This window comes from Ptychodera flava, chromosome 8, assembly GCF_041260155.1.
Source record: "Ptychodera flava strain L36383 chromosome 8, AS_Pfla_20210202, whole genome shotgun sequence".
NCBI lineage: Eukaryota > Metazoa > Hemichordata > Enteropneusta > Ptychoderidae > Ptychodera > Ptychodera flava.
In genome coordinates, this window is record NC_091935.1 from 38,503,460 (window position 1) to 38,522,750 (window position 19,291).

The 19,291-nt window shown below is 38.2% G+C and overlaps 1 protein-coding gene across 1 annotated transcript; it reads right to left on the reverse strand.

Moving 5' to 3' along the window:
- Positions 1-1,137: 1,137 nt before the first annotated feature.
- LOC139137977 (deoxyribonuclease-2-alpha-like) lies at positions 1,138-7,656 on the reverse strand. The gene is made up of 5 exons (XM_070706205.1): positions 7,584-7,656; positions 7,044-7,205; positions 6,504-6,677; positions 3,926-4,197; positions 1,138-1,659 (listed from the first exon to the last, which is right to left on the reverse strand). The coding sequence occupies exons 1-5, from the start codon at positions 7,639-7,641 to the stop codon at positions 1,420-1,422; spliced, it is 906 nt and encodes a 301-aa protein (XP_070562306.1). The 5' UTR covers positions 7,642-7,656; the 3' UTR covers positions 1,138-1,419.
- Positions 7,657-19,291: the final 11,635 nt, after the last annotated feature.

Here is a 19,291-nt window from a genome sequence, read left to right on the forward strand (position 1 = left end):
AATTGTCACACGATGGTTTTTTAAGCAACGGACAGGCAACTTGAAATGTGCTATTCAAATTTATTCGTGTCTACCATAATGCGAATCGCAATAGTGGGAGAGCACTGAAGTACAGGGAAAATGTGGGTAAACTCTACAAAAAAAGAACTGAATTAATAAAATGCTTTATTTATAACCTTAGAAATACGTGACAGATATTCATTACGAGGCAGCGACTTTTTATATAAAGCTTAACGTCCTTCAATTTTGTTCATCGAGAATTCGCCAACTTGTGACGAAGGCCGTGCCATTTTTGTCTGAAATATTAAAATCAAAACGTCAAAAATTGTCTCTTAAATGCTGTAAGAGCCTACATGCCAGCTGGTAAAGTGAATTTGGTATCATACACTTCTCGTCATTACGCTTACGGACTTCCAAAGAGAAATACTGCTGTTAAAGTTCAGTTCAGAGGCACCCAGCTCACTGAAATCAGTATGAAGTCTGTCATATTGTAAAACTGAAACACCTCGAGAAATTTTGTTTTCAGCCGAATCTTTCCAACGTCAGCTGCCCATTTTTTGTAACTGTGTTGTTTTTAGTACTCTCGTTTTCGCGAATATCTGAAAATCACTTTCGCTTTAAATCACATAAACAAAGGCGCCGAAGGCCTTTTTTGTGTCAACTTTTGTTCCTTTTTGTTTTAATACCAGTAGCATATGAAGTCTTAACAATCATGGCATAACAGAAAAATATACAAAGAAAAGAAATATACGTTGACACGTGAAGTTTCCTGATAATATACTCTGAAGTGAATTTGATGGCAAGCGAACTCTTCTTTTTAATTAAGAGACCATTTCACAAGTTTCGACTACAGACTGGGACTGGAAAATTGCTCATGGAACATTTATTCTTTGGTAGACGAGCATTATTACAATAATGCTAATAATGATGTAAGCTTACACTATTAAAAACCACTATATTAGCACAGGTAAACATGCAACTTCAGGTGTCATAGTAACATGGGTAAATAACATTAAATACACAAATATCATCTTAATTGTCTTTAGACGTCAATGATCAATGTTAGTGAAGTGAAATGAAAAAACAAAGTCCTTTTTATAGCCATTTGCCCTGTATATAATTTACTTATCTGTACACTTCTTCGCAAAACGTAATTAATTACAAAAGTGTAATTTTCATTCTGGAAGACAATATATTCTCTTTAAAGAGAACGGTTCACATTTACAGGGCTGCTGATTCTTCTTAAGTTATAGCTGAATACTCTGAAAGAGTATTAATTGCCATTGTAGGACTTGTGGTTTCTATGCTGCAGATTTTCCTCCAATTCTATACGCAACTACCTTCGAAAGGTAAACAGCACATCTGTTGACGTAAAGAGTGCTTTATAATTCATAGAGCAACGTTACTGCCAAAACATTTTTAATTTCTTGCACGGAGATAATTTGGGAGGTCCAGCGATCTTCTTGAAACGTCATGTTTGCGAAGTGGATCTGAAAAGTACGAAAAGACGTATTGCACGAAGTGAAGAGAAAAAACTCCCGGGCAATCTCTCCTGTCGATATTTGCCACTTCAATCTCACCACGTAGTCTTCTGAACTGCTCCCAGACAGCCAGATTGTTAAGACAAACGACACCACCGCCGCGCGTTCTCTGACTTACCTGAGAAAATGATGAATACAAGAATTTGAAGAAGATTTGTTTGGCTCACAAGTGTATGAGTCAAGAACGCGTAATAAATATATCCCAAACCATGCCGACATGGATTGTAACTGTTCACAGCATGTCTTGTAAAAGATTTTGAAAACATTTATACAATTTAGTATGGTTCTACTAAATTTGGGTCATAATAATTTGCCACAAAACTTGGACCTTATTATGCAAGCTATTCATCTCAAATAGGGCAACGTATCATGATCCTAAATTTTACGTTTTGTATAAATGGATAGAGCTTCTGCATTTACTTATCCCGATGCATCAAAATAATAATGGATCGATTCGCATATCCAGCGAATTCTCTATAGCGAAGGCATCGCATTCAAAACCACTCGGCTAGATCTCAACCCATAGAAAGAGGAATGGCAAACCTTATCAAATGAGATAGACCTATGCAAACCACGCCTTTAATATTGTAATGTTACTTGCACAACGTACCATTTTCAAGGATAAAGTGCAAAACATTGAGCTGTATTTATATTTGTAAGATATGTGACGTATATGCAAATCGATAATAATTAGTTCCAGAGACCAGCTCTGGAACTCTTAGTTTTTGCTCACTTTCCTTCTTTCTTTCTTTCTTTCATTCTTTCTCTATTTCCGGTATTACTACCATAGAACATGCTGAACACAAATTTTACCTTAATTACCCAGAATGCATTTCGACACGCTTATGACGTCATCGCTCAGCTCGGACGGATTTTACGGGCATTTCTTGTTTGTTTATGTATTTATTTTTTATTTTGCATTGCACAACTATCATATTACGTTCAGCTATTAATAATTCTAGCTTTCTTTCGCTTTGTTTTTTGTTGCTTTTTGCTTTTTATTTTTCTCTAAAAACTCGCCGTACTTGGCGCTATACTGTTATGTCATACGCCTTCCATATGGTTTAGACCGCTGGTTTTCACCCGGGTGCTCATGGGTTGAATGAGATTAACAATGGCGGCGGATACGAACGCTTCCCTCGCATAGAGAGAGAAAAGTAGGCTTTGCGTAAGTTTACAAGCGCGGCTGGGCACATCGTGTACCTAGGCGAGGTGGATGTGCTCGAAAACGAAGATCAATGCAAGTTTTGGACTCAAAATCGGCTGCTTTCGGCCGATAAAGTGCCCGCAGTATTTCCGAGGAGCCACCAGCGGGTTTTTTCTATATCAGTCTGCAGTGCTGTGGTGGGAGGCCGTTTAACGCCGGTAACACACAGCCCTGCCATGCAGAGCTAGGCATAGCATAGTGAACTGTCTGTCACCATACCGGCATGCGTTGGCTGCACGTAAAAGCAAACTCAACTTTCCAAGATCAAACGGTCAGTATCTTGTGAAAACAGCGACATAGCAATGAAAATTGTTTTAGTTAGTGCTTTTAATCAAATGAAAATGCATGTAGCCTCGGTTTTCAAGTTCAATGGCCTAGGTCCGATGTCTCCTCTCGTCTGATATACATTTCCGTGCTTTGTCGCCCCCGTATGTATCTGTTGCGTTTTTACCGTACATGTAGGCATTTGTAATCTATGTACTGTAATTCCCCGGACTGCCTTGCTTTTAGTTGTGTTTTGTTGTTATTGCTGACAACATTTTATTTGAACGATCAAAATTCCTATCACAGTTCAACTGTCGTGATGTCACTTCGGAACTCGAAATTATATGCATTAGTCGTACATAACACATCTCTTGCAAGGTTTAAAGGCCAAAGTTTGCGCCTGACTATACAATTTTGTTGAAATTCGTCTAGAACTCATTGATACAAAATTCGGTGGTCAGTTCACACATACATGTGGTGGAATACGTATAGGAGTGCTAAGAATAAACAAAATATTGCAGTCGTTTTGTTCAGGCATATTTGCGGAAAAAAAACAACATTATGGAGTTCCCGAACTTGAATCGCTTACAGTTGACTGATCAAGCATACTGTCATCCAGCAGTTTGAGTTGTTTGTTGTTTACAAACGCTAGTAAACCTTGTCCGACAAGCCCTCTCTCGTCTATACGTTATCTGCTACGCTTGCCGTGAGTCATACCTGTAGCATATACAACAGCGTTGTTGACGTAAAAAATTGTGTATCAGGATGAAATCTTCCTTGTACTGTTTTCAACACTTTGAGTAGAATGATCTGGGCAATATGTACATATCTTAGATTCGCATAACTCATATTAAGTATTCAGCCAAACAAGGAGGGTAAAATTAAACCACACTGAGAAAAAACCTACACTCACCATCCTATTGAGATCTCCGATGCAAACCCACGGCCTGCTACGATCATCTGAAACACACCACTTTGAGTGATCCTTTGTGCGTTCATATGTGATAGTACCACCATTGGGAGACGGAAATTGTAAGGTATCTATATTTTCAACTGAGTATTTTCCAGTGAACGTGTACTTCGTCTGACCAGTGCATGATGCTAGTTTTTCACCCATACCATTTCTCCATGTCTGCACGTCAAAGCCTGTTACACGAAGACGTTCGGCCACGTATTCATAAATATCTACAGCAATAAATATAGGTGAACATGGTATGAGGAAGGAACAAAACCGTTCAGAAGTGTTGGATCTATGTTAGGTCGAGAGCTGATGAAATTTTCGTTTGGTCAGGTCCATCGCAGTTTTGAGCTTGCGATGAAATGGCGCCATTAGAGGTATTTTTGCATGGGTCCAAGCCTATTGCTATAATTTCAGTAGGCCCTTCAACATCCTATTCGATGGAATGCCTCTGACATTCTAATGTTGAGAAGAAAATATTTGGATTTGAAAACAAATAGCTAAAACATCAATAATTCATGATATGGCGTCACAAAATTATCATGTACGACAAGCAGACATGCTTTTGTACCTCTAAAACACTTACGAGTAAGAGGGCGCTCGGATAAATGTGGTTACACAGAGTAATTTATGTGACATTTCGCAGAAGCTAATATTGATGAAGCTATCATTTTTCATGGCCACAGTAGGTGAGCAACTGCGCCCTCACACCACTTCTGCGAGATCTTAATGAACAGGAAAATACCACCGTTTGGCTCAATATCAGGCAACATTGTAGTTTTGTGATATATCTTGATATAAATTGTCAAAGTTTGACGTTTAAATGGTCTGCCGATGTCACGAACTCAATGGGAAACGCTGGCTTTTCAAAACAGGTTTGCATGTCGACTGCAAACTGCACTTTTAATTCCTGTGATTGGAGGTCAGTAGGCTGGTATAAGTGTAATCTGAACTATATTTTAATTTTGCATTTGGAACAATAACCCAAAGTAGGTAAGAACAGAAGCCCCAGAAAACAGGTAATTTGCATAAATATGTATCCTTTTACGTTTCTCTCTCACCCAACTTACACCGGCTTCAAGTGCAAAATATGTAACGCGTACTGTGAACTATTGTATGGTCAACAAAGTACTGAAAATGGAATGATTTCTTTTGTAAAAAGGTGATAAATAAGAAAAATAACGACGTGTAAAATGCAACATTCCTTAGAGCTATATTTACTCTACGTTTTGTAATTTTTTCCTATAAGATCGATGGTTTGAAATCAGCTGCAACTTATCTTAAGTGTGACCATGACATTTTTTTTTCAAATCACAACAAATGCAAAATTTTTGGACAACTAAGTAATTGTCGAGTAACAACTTGCGCCAGAATTTAATCGACCGAATCCATCACCACCAAAAAGACAAAATCATCCCTCCGAAGATTGGATGGCATTTTTGTAATAAGTAAAATGCAAAAAGATAAAGCTAATTGGACTGTAAGGCAGGGATTGAATAGGCAAATTGTGTCTTTTAAGGTAGAACGCACCTCGGGGACAGATATTCGGGCCTTCAAATTTTATCAATTTTCTTCTGACCTACCACTTGTGGGGGCTCATTTTGAAGCTCTTGGCGAAAGAAAAGTTTTCACCGTCTTAGTTTTTCGAAAATCGAAAATTTTATTTTTTTCCATAGAGTTAACACAGGGATGGCGGCCATTTTGAATTTCAAATATCGAGAAATCGCAAGTTATTTGTCTCTCTAGTGCCAAAGTTTGCACGGTGACCCCTGATTTTTATTTTTGCTTCGGTAAGAGAACGGTTGAAAGTTTCACTGAGGAAAGTTTGAGCAAAAGTTGAAGTCTTTCACTTTCGAGGTGCATATTACCTTAAAGAAATATTCATCTTACACGTGGTTTAACCCCTCTTTGTATGGTTCGTTCAATTTGATTCGATTTCCTGTATCCGTACCATTTTCATAATTGGAGGTTAGATTGGAAGAATGTGTATGTATTTTGCAGTAACGGTATCATAAAATTCTTTATACTACTGTAACAAATGTTCTCGCTGAAACATTACAAAATGCCCATAAACTAATGTTTTCCTAATAAAGGTCAAATAATGAACATTACTTATGTGTTATTGTCTATTTTAGCAATAAGCCACCAAAAGCAACGGGCATACCACGAGATTTTGACCAGTTTATAACGCACAAACGACATTGAGCTATCATATATGATGTCACCTTGATCATGACAGAGTGGTATACCCGTTACTGAGGTGGGTTAAATTTTATCATAATAGTATTTTGTAATTCTGAAATGATATGGTAAAAGTTTTATTCGCTGAATGAGAGTTGGCGCATGTTATGTTCGTGCTATATAGCTACTGTAGCAATATTATTCTCATATCTAGACCAATCAGACCGCTCTTTTTGCACGACACCTTGACAACATGCTAGCTGGTTTAATATAATAGTTGTACAATCCTACAATCGGTAATTTGGCACAAAATTTATGCGTAATTTTATATCAAAATAGCTCTATTGCTTACCCAAGTCATGTCCGTCTTGCTTCGCGATCGAAAGAAACTGACGGTCTTTCAACGTCACCAATGAAATCGGTGATGTCGATCCGTCAGCGCTCTGTGCTGCACTCGGCAGTGACAGTCCACTAGGCTGTGGATGACGGCTGTAAATATTAGGCTTGTAGAACAAAATTTGGTTTTCTGTAATGAAGAATATTGTCAATATTGATAGTCAAATGAATGGAAATTTAAATATGATATACATGAATGGCAAATTGTTTGACCAATAATTTTCACCACATAGACTGTACAGAAGATTTGCGAGAAGAGACGCACGACTGATATGATCAAGACCAACTTGCTCTATGAAGCGAATTGTGTCGACAATAACATCTCCTCATACTGGCCCTGTTTACATGAGCACATCTTATCAACAAATCCGTGTAAAGTATCGAAAATGTTATCTCTTGTGCCAATAACTTATTGACTTATTAAGGTTTCGTTATTAATATGCAAAAAATAACAAATCACTGGGTTGAAAGGTGCATATGCACCATGTCTACGTACTTATTGTATCCAATTCTTGACGGGGATATGTTACGCATAGAAATACTTGTCCATTGATATAACCATTTTCAGGCCATATATATTTCATAGATGGGTCGGCAGGAAATCTTGGCAAGGAATGGACCATCCAAAACCCCTCACTGCTATCAAATAAAAGAGCACCTGGAAAATGGGAAATATGGGAAAAGTACATAATAGACGTTTGCTGTAACGGGCTCGTAACCTTAACATAATGCTGTACTATCTTTGACAAGGATTTAAAGTTGAAGGTTGAGCGGCATCATTTAAAGTTTTGTAGACGTTTCACGTTAGTTCTCTATTAAGCTCCCACGGAAGACATAAATTCATATATCACGCAGAACGGTAGTTATTGCACAATGGCAAGCATTCATCGAAATTTAGAAAAAAAGTAAGAAGAGACTGAACTCAACAAGATGCAAATGTGGTATCGATATATTGATGTATCATAAACGTATGGCAAGTGCTCTTTTGGAAAAAAACGCCATTTTATTGATTTAATTGAAATATACTAGTATTAACCTTTTGCGTGAGCGGTGTGACTACTGCCACCATCTGGTTCCTGGTCACTGTACAACATATACTCAACATTACTCTGAAATAACCACAAAAATTACAGTTATGCCTACATTACCTTACACGTAATTTGTTTTAACACTGCAAGATCCGAGGTGCAAACTTTTTATAGACTACCCCTCGCTACGTATTTAAGTGTTGCGAGTGTAGCGAAGGCTAGGAAAAGAAGTCTAATTACAGAGAAATATATCAATGCGCAGCCTGTTTTAGATGGGACTATTTTCACATAGGGGTCTTGTATGGAACAGTTCGATCTTCCCATCGATTTACATATCGTGAATAATTATTCCTTTCATAAGAGAAAGAAAGTTTAGAGTAGTAAAATAGACAGGGTCAACGGAACTTTGTTTAAAGGACCAGGGACCCCTACGAATAATATAAAAACTATACTAGGGTACGTTGGCGATGGATGAAAGCTTAAACATGATAATTTTCAAGATATGTTGAGGTGATGTATGTAGATATTCAGTATGGAATACAGCATTCAAGTTGTAAAAGAGCAGTCGCGTCGTTAATTGCCAGAGAGACACCAATCTTGTAGCGTAGTTAAGAACGTGTAGCGAGGTGTAACCAAGTCTAGGAGTAAAATTTTGTGAAAATTGGAGAAGGGGGTGTAGCGAACGTAACGAAGTGTAGCGAGGTGTAAGGGGCTGTAAGATGGTCACTTTTTACTCGCCAGAGAGACACCAATCTTGTAGCGTAGTTAAGAACGTGTAGCGAGGTGTAACCAAGTCTAGGAGTAAAATTTTGTGAAAATTGGAGAAGGGGGTGTAGCGAACGTAACTAAGTGTAGCGAGGTGTAAGGGGCTGTAAGATGGTCACTTTTTACTCGCCAGAGAGACACCAATCTTGTAGCGTAGTTAAGAACGTGTAGCGAGGTGTAACCAAGTCTGGGAGTAAAATTTTTGTGAAAATTGGAGAAGGGGGTGTAGCGAACGTAACTAAGTGTAGCGAGGTGTAAGGGGCTGTAAGATGGTCACTTTTTACTCGCCAGAGAGACACCAATCTTGTAGCGTAGTTAAGAACGTTGTAGCGAGGTGTAACCAAGTCTAGGAGTAAATTTTGTGAAAATTGGAGAGGGGGTGTAGCGAACGTAACGAAGTGTAGCGAGGTGTAAGGGGCTGTAAGATGGTCACTTTTTACTCGCCAGAGAGACACCAATCTTGTAGCGTAGTTAAGAACGTGTAGCGAGGTGTAACCAAGTCTAGGAGTAAAATTTTGTGAAAATTCGAGAAGGGGGTGTAGCGAACGTAACGAAGTGTAGCGAGGTGTAAGGGGCTGTAAGATGGTCACTTTTTACTCGCCAGAGAGACACCAATCTTGTAGCGTAGTTAAGAACGTGTAGCGAGGTGTAACCAAGTCTAGGAGTAAAATTTTGTGAAAATTGGAGAGGGGGTGTAGCGAACGTAACTAAGTGTAGCGAGGTGTAAGGGGCTGTAAGATGGTCACTTTTACTCGCCAGAGAGACACCAATCTTGTAGCGTAGTTAAGAACGTGTAGCGAGGTGTAACCAAGTCTAGGAGTCAAATTTTGTGAAAATTGGAGAAGGGGGTGTAGCGAACGTAACGAAGTGTAGCGAGGTGTAAGGGGCTGTAAGATGGTCACTTTTTACTCGCCAGAGAGACACCAATCTTGTAGCGTAGTTAAGAACGTGTAGCGAGGTGTAACCAAGTCTAGGAGTAAAATTTTGTTAAAAATTGGAGAAGGGGGTGTAGCGAACGTAACTAAGTGTAGCGAGGTGTAAGGGGCTGTAAGATGGTCACTTTTTACTCGCCAGAGAGACACCAATCTTGTAGCGTAGTTAAGAGGTGTAGCGAGGTGTAACCAAGTCTAGGAGTAAAATTTTGTTAAAATTGGAGAGGGGGGTGTAGCGAACGTAACTAAGTGTAGCGAGGTGTAAGGGGCTGTAAGATGGTCACTTTTTACTCGCCAGAGAGACACCAATCTTGTAGCGTAGTTAAGAACGTGTAGCGAGGTGTAACCAAGTCTAGGAGTAAAATTTTGTGAAAATTGGAGAAGGGGGTGTAGCGAACGTAACGAAGTGTAGCGAGGTGTAAGGGGCTGTAAGATGGTCACTTTTTACTCGCCAGAGAGACACCAATCTTGTAGCGTAGTTAAGAACGTGTAGCGAGGTGTAACCAAGTCTAGGAGTAAAATTTTGTGAAAATTGGAGAAGGGGGTGTAGCGAACGTAACGAAGTGTAGCGAGGTGTAAGGGGCTGTAAGATGGTCACTTTTTACTCGCCAGAGAGACACCAATCTTGTAGCGTAGTTAAGAACGTGTAGCGAGGTGTAACCAAGTCTAGGAGTAAAATTTGTGAAAATTCGAGAAGGGGGTGTAGCGAACGTAACGAAGTGTAGCGAGGTGTAAGGGGCTGTAAGTGGTCACTTTTTACTCGCCAGAGAGACACCAATCTTGTAGCGTAGTTAAGAACGTGTAGCGAGGTGTAACCAAGTCTAGGAGTAAAATTTTGTGAAAATGGAGAAGGGGGTGTAGCGAACGTAACTAAGTGTAGCGAGGTGTAAGGGGCTGTAAGATGGTCACTTTTTACTCGCCAGAGAGACACCAATCTTGTAGCGTAGTTAAGAACGTGTAGCGAGGTGTAACCAAGTCTAGGAGTAAAATTTTGTGAAAATTGGAGAAGGGGGTGTAGCGAACGTAACGAAGTGTAGCGAGGTGTAAGGGGCTGTAAGATGGTCACTTTTTACTCGCCAGAGACACCAATCTTGTAGCGTAGTTAAGAACGTGTAGCGAGTGTAACCAAGTCTAGGAGTAAAATTTTGTGAAAATTGGAGAAGGGGGTGTAGCGAACGTAACGAAGTGTAGCGAGGTGTAAGGGGCTGTAAGATGGTCACTTTTTACTCGCCAGAGAGACACCAATCTTGTAGCGTAGTTAAGAACGTGTAGCGAGGTGTAACCAAGTCTAGGAGTAAAATTTTGTGAAAATTGGAGAAGGGGGGTGTAGCGAACGTAACGAAGTGTAGCGAGGTGTAAGGGGCTGTAAGATGGTCACTTTATGGAGGGAGAGGGGGTTTAAGAATGTAGCTGCGTTTGCATGATGTTAATTCAAGTAATACAACAAAAAGTTACAGAGTGTTGTTAAAAATGTTTACAAATTACTCGAACATATTTAATTTCAAAAATTGTCACTTGTATAGTGCCCTGTAGCCTCTATAGAGAACCTTTTCAGATTATTCAAATAACAGAAAATTCCCCAAAACGTCATTCTTTCTTCTTCGACCAAAACCCTCGATCTTAGGTAAATTCTGTAACCTTCGTACGGAGCTATTTAACCTCTCGAAGGCATGGCAATGTGAAGCTCACCGAGCACTCGCACATGCGTAATTATTAACAAAAACACTTCATATAGTACGCAAATACAAACACAGCAACTAACTTATACATCCGTAAATTGTGAAACAGATAGCCTTCCGACAGTAAGTGCATAAATTGGTTCTTAAGTATCGATGCCCTTATATTATCAGGAAGAGCATTTTCAATAAGGCATATTTTTGTCAAAAAACACTGATAGTTTCATCAAAATTTGTGACATAGAGCAGCTTTTGAAAAGGATATTATTGTATTATTGCTCTGTGACAGTGATTAACTTGCAGAGGATAAAATCATCAAAGTAAACCGCGTATATAAAGAAATGGCATCTTTATCAAGAACAACAAGTGGAACTGAATTAAAGCGCAGTGGTCGTCGCACTGCGCATGCTCCTGAGGGGTCCCCCCCCCCCCCCCCCCCCCCTTGTTGACAACATATCCGAGAATGCCGCATGAGGTTACGGGTTGATTATTATGTTTGCGATATTGTCGATAATATGGCGGCTGATTTGTCACAAGCATACCACCTTTCCAAATCTAACACGCAATAAAAGGTCAATTAATCTGAGTTAAATATCTTCTGAATATTGAACAGTAATTACACGCTGGATTGAGATCACATTTGATCATGATTTCCTTGAATCAGTTGAACGGGCCTCGCTCGAGCCATGGAGCTGAGTGTATGTCAACGCGGTGACCTTCTCCATTATCGAAGCAACAACACCTCCCTTGTGCTGCTCTGGCTTGCCGATCATGGTCTTGAGTGTAATTTTTGTGTTTAGGCATTGTGCTTGTTCCTGGTCTTCATATATATACAATGTTGATCATTTTAGTGATGCATTTTTACTGTGCTGTACATAGCATTGTGTACAACCAGCGTGACCGCGTGATCAAACCCATTTGTTCACTGTGACTGCGTGCAGTAAACTCGGCGACATAATGTGCAGAGTGTCTCAATGTTCGTAGCCTTACATGAGTTTATAGATAGAAATACACCACTGAAGTTCGTTTCCGATCTTAATATTTTACTATTGCATGATGTTGAGTCTTACAAAGGCGTTAACAAAGTGAGGGACCGCCCCCATCTCACTCCAATTGAAGTTGGCAAGACTTCTGTTTACAAACATTTATGTTTATCAACAAAAAAATCGCGCACGGGCAGCGCGACGACCACTGCGCTTTAAATTTCCTAAATACCACTCATACGTCATGAATCGGCTCTTCAATATATTTCATTTGCAATTTACTCAAACAATGACAATGAGAATGCAACATCGACGATGGACAGAGAGACAGACACTGAACAAATTAGGAAAATACATGTACAGCTGTTTTGCAGTAAAACAACGAAAACATCAAGAAGCCTCAGATCAGAGTGCCATGCACCAAAAGATGAAACTTCTCTATAAAATCATAAACATTGCGGAAGGTGGTACACGGATCGGTATTAGCTGTTCAGTGTTTCCTTACCTGCCCAGTGTCTGTTTTCTCTGAAACAACAGCACTCAATAGCTTGAAATTTAATTTTAAAGTGTACATGCAGGTTTGGTCTATGACAGTTTTTCTGAGATATTAATGTTATAGCTCAAGAAATATGAAATTGAGTTCGAACAAGAAAAGAATTAATAAAAAAAGCCAAAACTACCCGACCAAGATTTGTTTACATTTCCCAAAAATATAGCCTTACTGGGTGGCAAACCTAAGTTGTTTAAGGAAAAGCCAAGTTGATCAATTGGTATACAAATAAACATAGGGAGTGATCGCTCTATGACTTTAAAATTTTGTCATTTGTTTTTATGTTGTTGTTGTGCTAGTTTGCTGAACCAAGTTGATGACATAACTAATAGGCAATTGTACAAACATAATCCTAATAGTAATAAAAAATTCTAAAATAAGAAAGTATTTTCGCTGTAGTCTTATAATAATGTCGTATGAGCAAACTGTCGTTGCAAACAGCATTTTCATCTTTTTGTGTCCAAAAAATTTAGTTTGATCCTGAAAGGGGCTGAAAACATACTCAATTCAACTCAATACAACTTGAAATTATAAAGGTGGGTTGATCATGTCAAATGAGGGAATGGAAGGGATAGGAACAGGAATACCCGTGGTGTGCCGAATATGACTCCGTTCTACGACTAGGGCGATGTTCGGCCTCTGAAATAAACCATTTCATAGACAGATTGAAATATATGTGAGATGACAACTTTCACACCTCGGGTAGCATTCATTGATTAACCGATCGACCGGTAAGTTATAGGGTTGACCAGCTTCTTTGATAATGAGTCATGCTGTCGAGCGTCTGCAATGTCGCATTTGTCGTAGAAAAGGCGATACAATCTATACAAATAGAAGAAAGAAATTAGGCTAATCATCAATTTTCAAACGTTTCTTCACGTTGATGAAGCGCGCTTTGGCCCTTTTCGAAATGAACAAGTTTTCAACGCCGGTGAAACTATGAGAAATTGGTAAAAACTCTTGTGAAGATGGTACTTTGCGGACAGTCAGTATTTTCATATACAAATGTCATTGTAAATGATAGTTATCTTAGAAAAATGCCTATTTTCATTGATGTTAGGTAACTTGTGTGATGCCGATCACCTTTCAAAACTGCAGGTGGGAATTGGCGACTGCAACCTTATTTCCAATTTGCCATTTTCCGACTTCCTATTTGAGTTTAGGCGTGGTCTATGCTAAGAAGAGGCGGAGCACGAGACGAGTTATCATGACAACTAGATTGATGTCTAAGCATTCCCGCGAATATTACGATTAAGCTAATCACAATTTCATGAATGTTTCATCGTTACATTCCTGGCACTTCGCCACCTAATTATGAATCAGCCTATTCCCGACAGTGTACATATTTGGAAGTATATCCGATATAAATGAAAGGATTGACATGATTGAATTGTTCATTTTCGCCACCGGTATGCTCATGCAACTTCTCCGGTGCAAAATTAATATATGAAGTTGATCAACGGGCCGCGCTCTATCATTTCGTTAAAATACTAGCGCTCCTTTCGTACCTTATTACTGTGATGAGGGAACTAATAAATTGTACATATTTTAGAAATATATTTTTTACTATAACCCAAATGGGATTCGAACCCCCACACACTCACGGCAACATCGCCTAGCTGCTAGGCCTCACACAAAACCAGTCGGCTACCGTTTCCAAGAACATTAATTTAAATAATTTTATTCAGCCACAGGAAGTTTTTCCTATATCTTGAAATGCCATGACGGTCAAGATATTTAACATCGGGACTGTAAAGATGTTCACCTTGACTGAGTTCCTGCTGCTCCTCCCGGTTTACGTTGAACCGTTGGCTGTCGAAATTGAGATGCCAACACTCCGCTGTTATCATCTGCTGAGCCGTAATATCCACTAAACAATCAAATCTGCGAAAGTTGAAACATTAATTGACTTGCGGGAGGTCAGATCCAAGCACATCTGATAGCCACGACACTGGTTGATAATATTAGTGATATATGTCAACGTCACTGTTTGGTTCATTGTTTTGATTGATTTCGAGGTGTCCATTATTTACGTTCCGGAGGGAATTCCCAATAGACCACGCCTAAACTCTAATAGAAATTAGGATATGGTTGACTTTTGGAAAGTAAGAAAATAATCGGGTGTTAGCTAAGCAGCATTTTGAAAAAGATATGATTTTCAAATATTGAATGAAGTTTTCCAAGCAAAATTCTGATTTGCCGCAATGTACCATCCTCACCAATCCTTTTCCCTATTTCTCACACTTTAACTTGTGGCAAAATTTAATATATTTAGAAAAAGGCTGAAATGCTCTTCATCTGCTCGCCTAAAATATTTTAAATTAAATTTTGATAATTACCCTTCATTTTATTTTTAATTGAATAGCTACATTAGAAAATGAACTCACTGCAAAGTTCCACGGATTCGATACTCGGCGCGCTTGCCCTTTTTCTTTCTTTCGTTTAACACGATACACAGTAAACCGGCCGTTACAATTTCCATTTGCACTTTTAAATGGTTTTCAAACCTATACACTCAGAGTCTAGTCTTGCGTTTAGCCGAGCGTTGTCAGTGGGTTAGAAAAACGAAGTATGGTCTCCGTTCTTTCGAGTTGACAAGCAACCTTGCTATTTTAGTTGTACAATAAAACGGCTTTTGTTCCGTTTTTTCATGTAAGATTTACACCCTCAGATACGCATCGTGTGTAAGGGATAAGGCGAATATAATATTTCGTTTCTTGCGTTATTCAAGTTGGAGGATATAGCCCCAATGTTTTCGCCCATAAAAGCATCAATGTTTCTGTAACGTTGGCTCAAGCAACGAGTTTTCATTCATCTGTTCAACTGTCAGGACTCAACGGGTTTATTTATAGAATGAAATGCGTCTATTTCCTTTGTAAATTCATGGAACCTCACTTGAGATTATTCTTGTTACAGAAGAGGAATAGGAGAAAGATGGACTATTGCAACTTTTAATTTCCTACTGTACTTACTTATTGTTGTACTGTTACAGTATGGGAAATAAACGACGTACTGTTATACAAACTTGAGAAGAGAGCTGGGAGGGTTATATTGGTAGTACATGTTACGGTGTCTTCTCGCTTCCTTCTTTCACGTCAATGGGCTATCTATGGATTTACTTATTAATTATTTTGTCGCTGTTCAGACATTTAAATAATGAATGGCTTTTCACCTGATTATTTACAGTTTCCACGTTTTTAGATGTATCATTTCAATACTTGAAGTTCTGGCAACGCTGATTTGTACATTCCAACTTTTCAGACAGCAGCTAGATATGTAGTTTGTACTTCTACAATTGGATATAGTATTCCTTCGTCTATATAGGAATACCGAAAGTTTGCCACAGTTCAAAGCGCAGTTACGTAGTTTTGTAAATGATAAGTTTAAGAAAAAAGGCTTCGATTAGATTTCATTTGTTATTGTTAACTTTCGTATTTATATTAAATAAAGTCAAATTTGTATTTTCCTTATTTTTGCACTCGGAAGTCTCTGATGTAAATTATGATTTCAAATGGCAGAAAATGTAAAATATGTAAACTATTTACAACCTTGATACACATAAACATCGATCTCGTCATCCCGACAGAGAGGAGAGAGAGAGAGAGAGAGAGAGAGAGAGAGAGAGAGAGAGAGAGAGAGAGAGAATTGAAAAGCCTATGGAATATACTTGTTGGAGACCAAACCTGCTAAAATCACCTTCAGCTTTGCTATTTCAATACCAAATACAGTTTTAAATTACCATAGAAAATGCTTACTAAATAACCACATTGTATACTCTATGTTCCTGAAGGTATAAAATAAGAACAAGTTTTTTCACAGTATTTATTAATTTTGTTCACGTCATCACAATCTGAATATATAATGGTACTGAACTCAATGGAACTTTCATGCCAAATTTCAACCAGCATCGGAAGTGATTGTTGTAGGGATATTTTTACCAAGATCGACAAAGAAAAATAATAAAAATATCAGAATTGTTTATCTCATTCTAACATGCAATGTATGTATGACAACATTTGTAGGGATTTACAAACCTAATTTCCAATCAATACAAGGAACTATTTCTGTATTTTTTCCCGTCAAAAATTCCGAAAAAAACTTCACAAAAACACAAAATTGAAGATATTTCTCTGAAGCTAGAGCCTCTTGTGTTATATAGAGAACTTTCTGTGACATATGTGTTGATGAAGGAGGACATCTTTGACAACCATTCCAGGCTAGCCTGACCAAAAATGGCAAAAGTAGCTGCAAAAATACTTGATTACATATGTCATCATAATTTTGACATATTAAATTAAGATCATCCATGGGAATATGTCTACCGAATATCAAAGTTATCAGACGAGTACTTTTTGAGAAACAATTATTTAAACCCAAAAATGACAAAAATTTTCCCCAAAATACAAAATTGTGGATATCATCAGACTTTCAATACATCACATTTCGATTAAGCTTATGAACTATTATACCAAATATCAAAGCTATCATATGAGTAGTTTTTTGACCAAAAATTTTGAGAAAATGCCCAAATATTACCAACAAGAGATTTCACTACAATTTGGATAAACTTGACTATAGTCATCCCATGGAACATGGATACCAACTTTCAAAGCAATCGGACAAGCCGTCTCAGGGAAAATTTTTTGACTAAACACTGAAAAAAGCAAGTCATTGACAATGACATAGTCCCCACTTGTAATAGGAGTATTAGTCTTGATGGGGCAGGGAAATGTGGTCATTAAGAAGTATCACTGGAGTGTATATGTTGAGATCTATGGGCACATAGGTCTATGTCGTTGTTCCCAATTTGAAACACATGAGGCATGTCTAAGTTGTGGTTCTAAATCGGGAAAAAAGATCAGACCTCTAGCTGTATTGGCCAAGCAAGAAATACATATGTGCTTAAAAATGAGGTACAAGATGTGACATCTGAAGGTCTAACATCCTATCAAAATTGGAGGGTATAGAACTTGTGTGTATATATATATATATATATATATATATATATATATATATATATATATATATATATATATATATATATATATATATGTATATGTATATATAATCAAGGTCAAAGGTCATTGAGGTCACGTGACATTTTCAAAAAAAATTGTATTGCTAATTAATCCCTACATGCCAAAAATCAGACCTCTAGCTCTATTCGCTTGCCAAGAATTAGATATGTGCATAATTAATGAGGTACAGTATGTGCCGTCATAAGGTCTCCCATCATACCAAATATGAAGAGTGTACCACGTGTGGTTACTGAGTTATGGACAAATATGTATATTTCAGGTCAAAGGTCATTGAGGTCACATGACGTTTTGTCAAAAAAATTGTATTGCTAAGTTATCCCTTTATACCAAAAATCAGACATCCAGCTCTATTGGCTCGCTCAAAATTAGATATGCACATAATTAATGAGGTACAATAGGTGGCGTCATAAGGTGTCCCATTACACCATATATGAAGGGTGTAGCACTTGTGGTTACTAAGTTATGGACAAATATGTATATTTCAGGTCAAAGGTCACTGAGGTCACGTGACATTTTGTCAAAATATCTGAGATATCTGCGTGAACGGATGGACGAACAGATGGAGGAACGGACTGACATGACCCAATCTATAAGCCCCTTGACTTCATCCAGGGGGACTAAAAACTGTGTCACTCCATCCTTTTTGCAATATGAATACGATGAGAAATGGAGTTTTAAACAAAAAAGTCCTCTAACACGGCCAAATTTGATCGCATTGTGAAACAAATCGACGTGCATCTGTATGGGGTAGGGTACTGTCCTTGTGCAAAGTTTGAAAGAAATTGACCAGGGCATGTCTGAGATATCTGTGTTAACAGACGGACGCACAGACGCACGGACGGACGCACTGACAGACTGACGGACAGACATGACCCAATCTATAAGTCCCCCGGACTTCGTCCGTGGGGACTAATAACCCCAAAAATGCAAACATACATATTTCACCTCAATTTGTACACTCCTTACTCTGTAACTTACTTAGTATACCTAAAGGAACCTGCGTACACCACGTTTCAACCCAATATGACCTAAGGTTACAGAGTTTTAGCAAGCTGCCGCATTTTTCCTTTATTCCCCTAATTTGCATATTTTTGGCACCGACATTTGAACAAATTCTCAACTACACCCCTGGGTGCACCTGTACTTGAAATGCTAAGATGGTAGGTGCTGCGGTTTAGGAGTTTCTAATCTTAATTGACATACATACACACACACACGCACACACACACACGCATGCACACATACAGACATACATACATACATACATACACAGATATGCAAATGAACTGATTCATCTTATAAGATAGCCTCTCACTGATTTTGTACATATACCAAATGTGAGGTAAAAATGTTTCTGTTTCCTGAAAACCATGGCTTTCTGAAAATCTTAGAGAAATTGCAATAAATTTGCCTGTTTCCATTGAAAAATTCTACAAGTGAAATTCCACACTGAAAGATCTACATCTGTACATCATTTTTAGGAACTGTGCTATGACGTGTTATCAAATTTGATGCAGTATTTCTTAACGTATTACGATTATAAGTAAATTTCATTAAATATGCAAATTAGACCTTAATTATCATGATACTGGTAAATGTCTTTGCACACTATTACAGGACTAGATTTTGTAAACTTTGCAGAATTTCTATACACATCTTAATTATGAAAATTCATCAAATATGCAAATTAGCAATTAATTGACTTAACACTGCTAAATGCCATTGCACACTATGGTGGTCCTGGGAGATCAACATCTGTACCACATTAGTC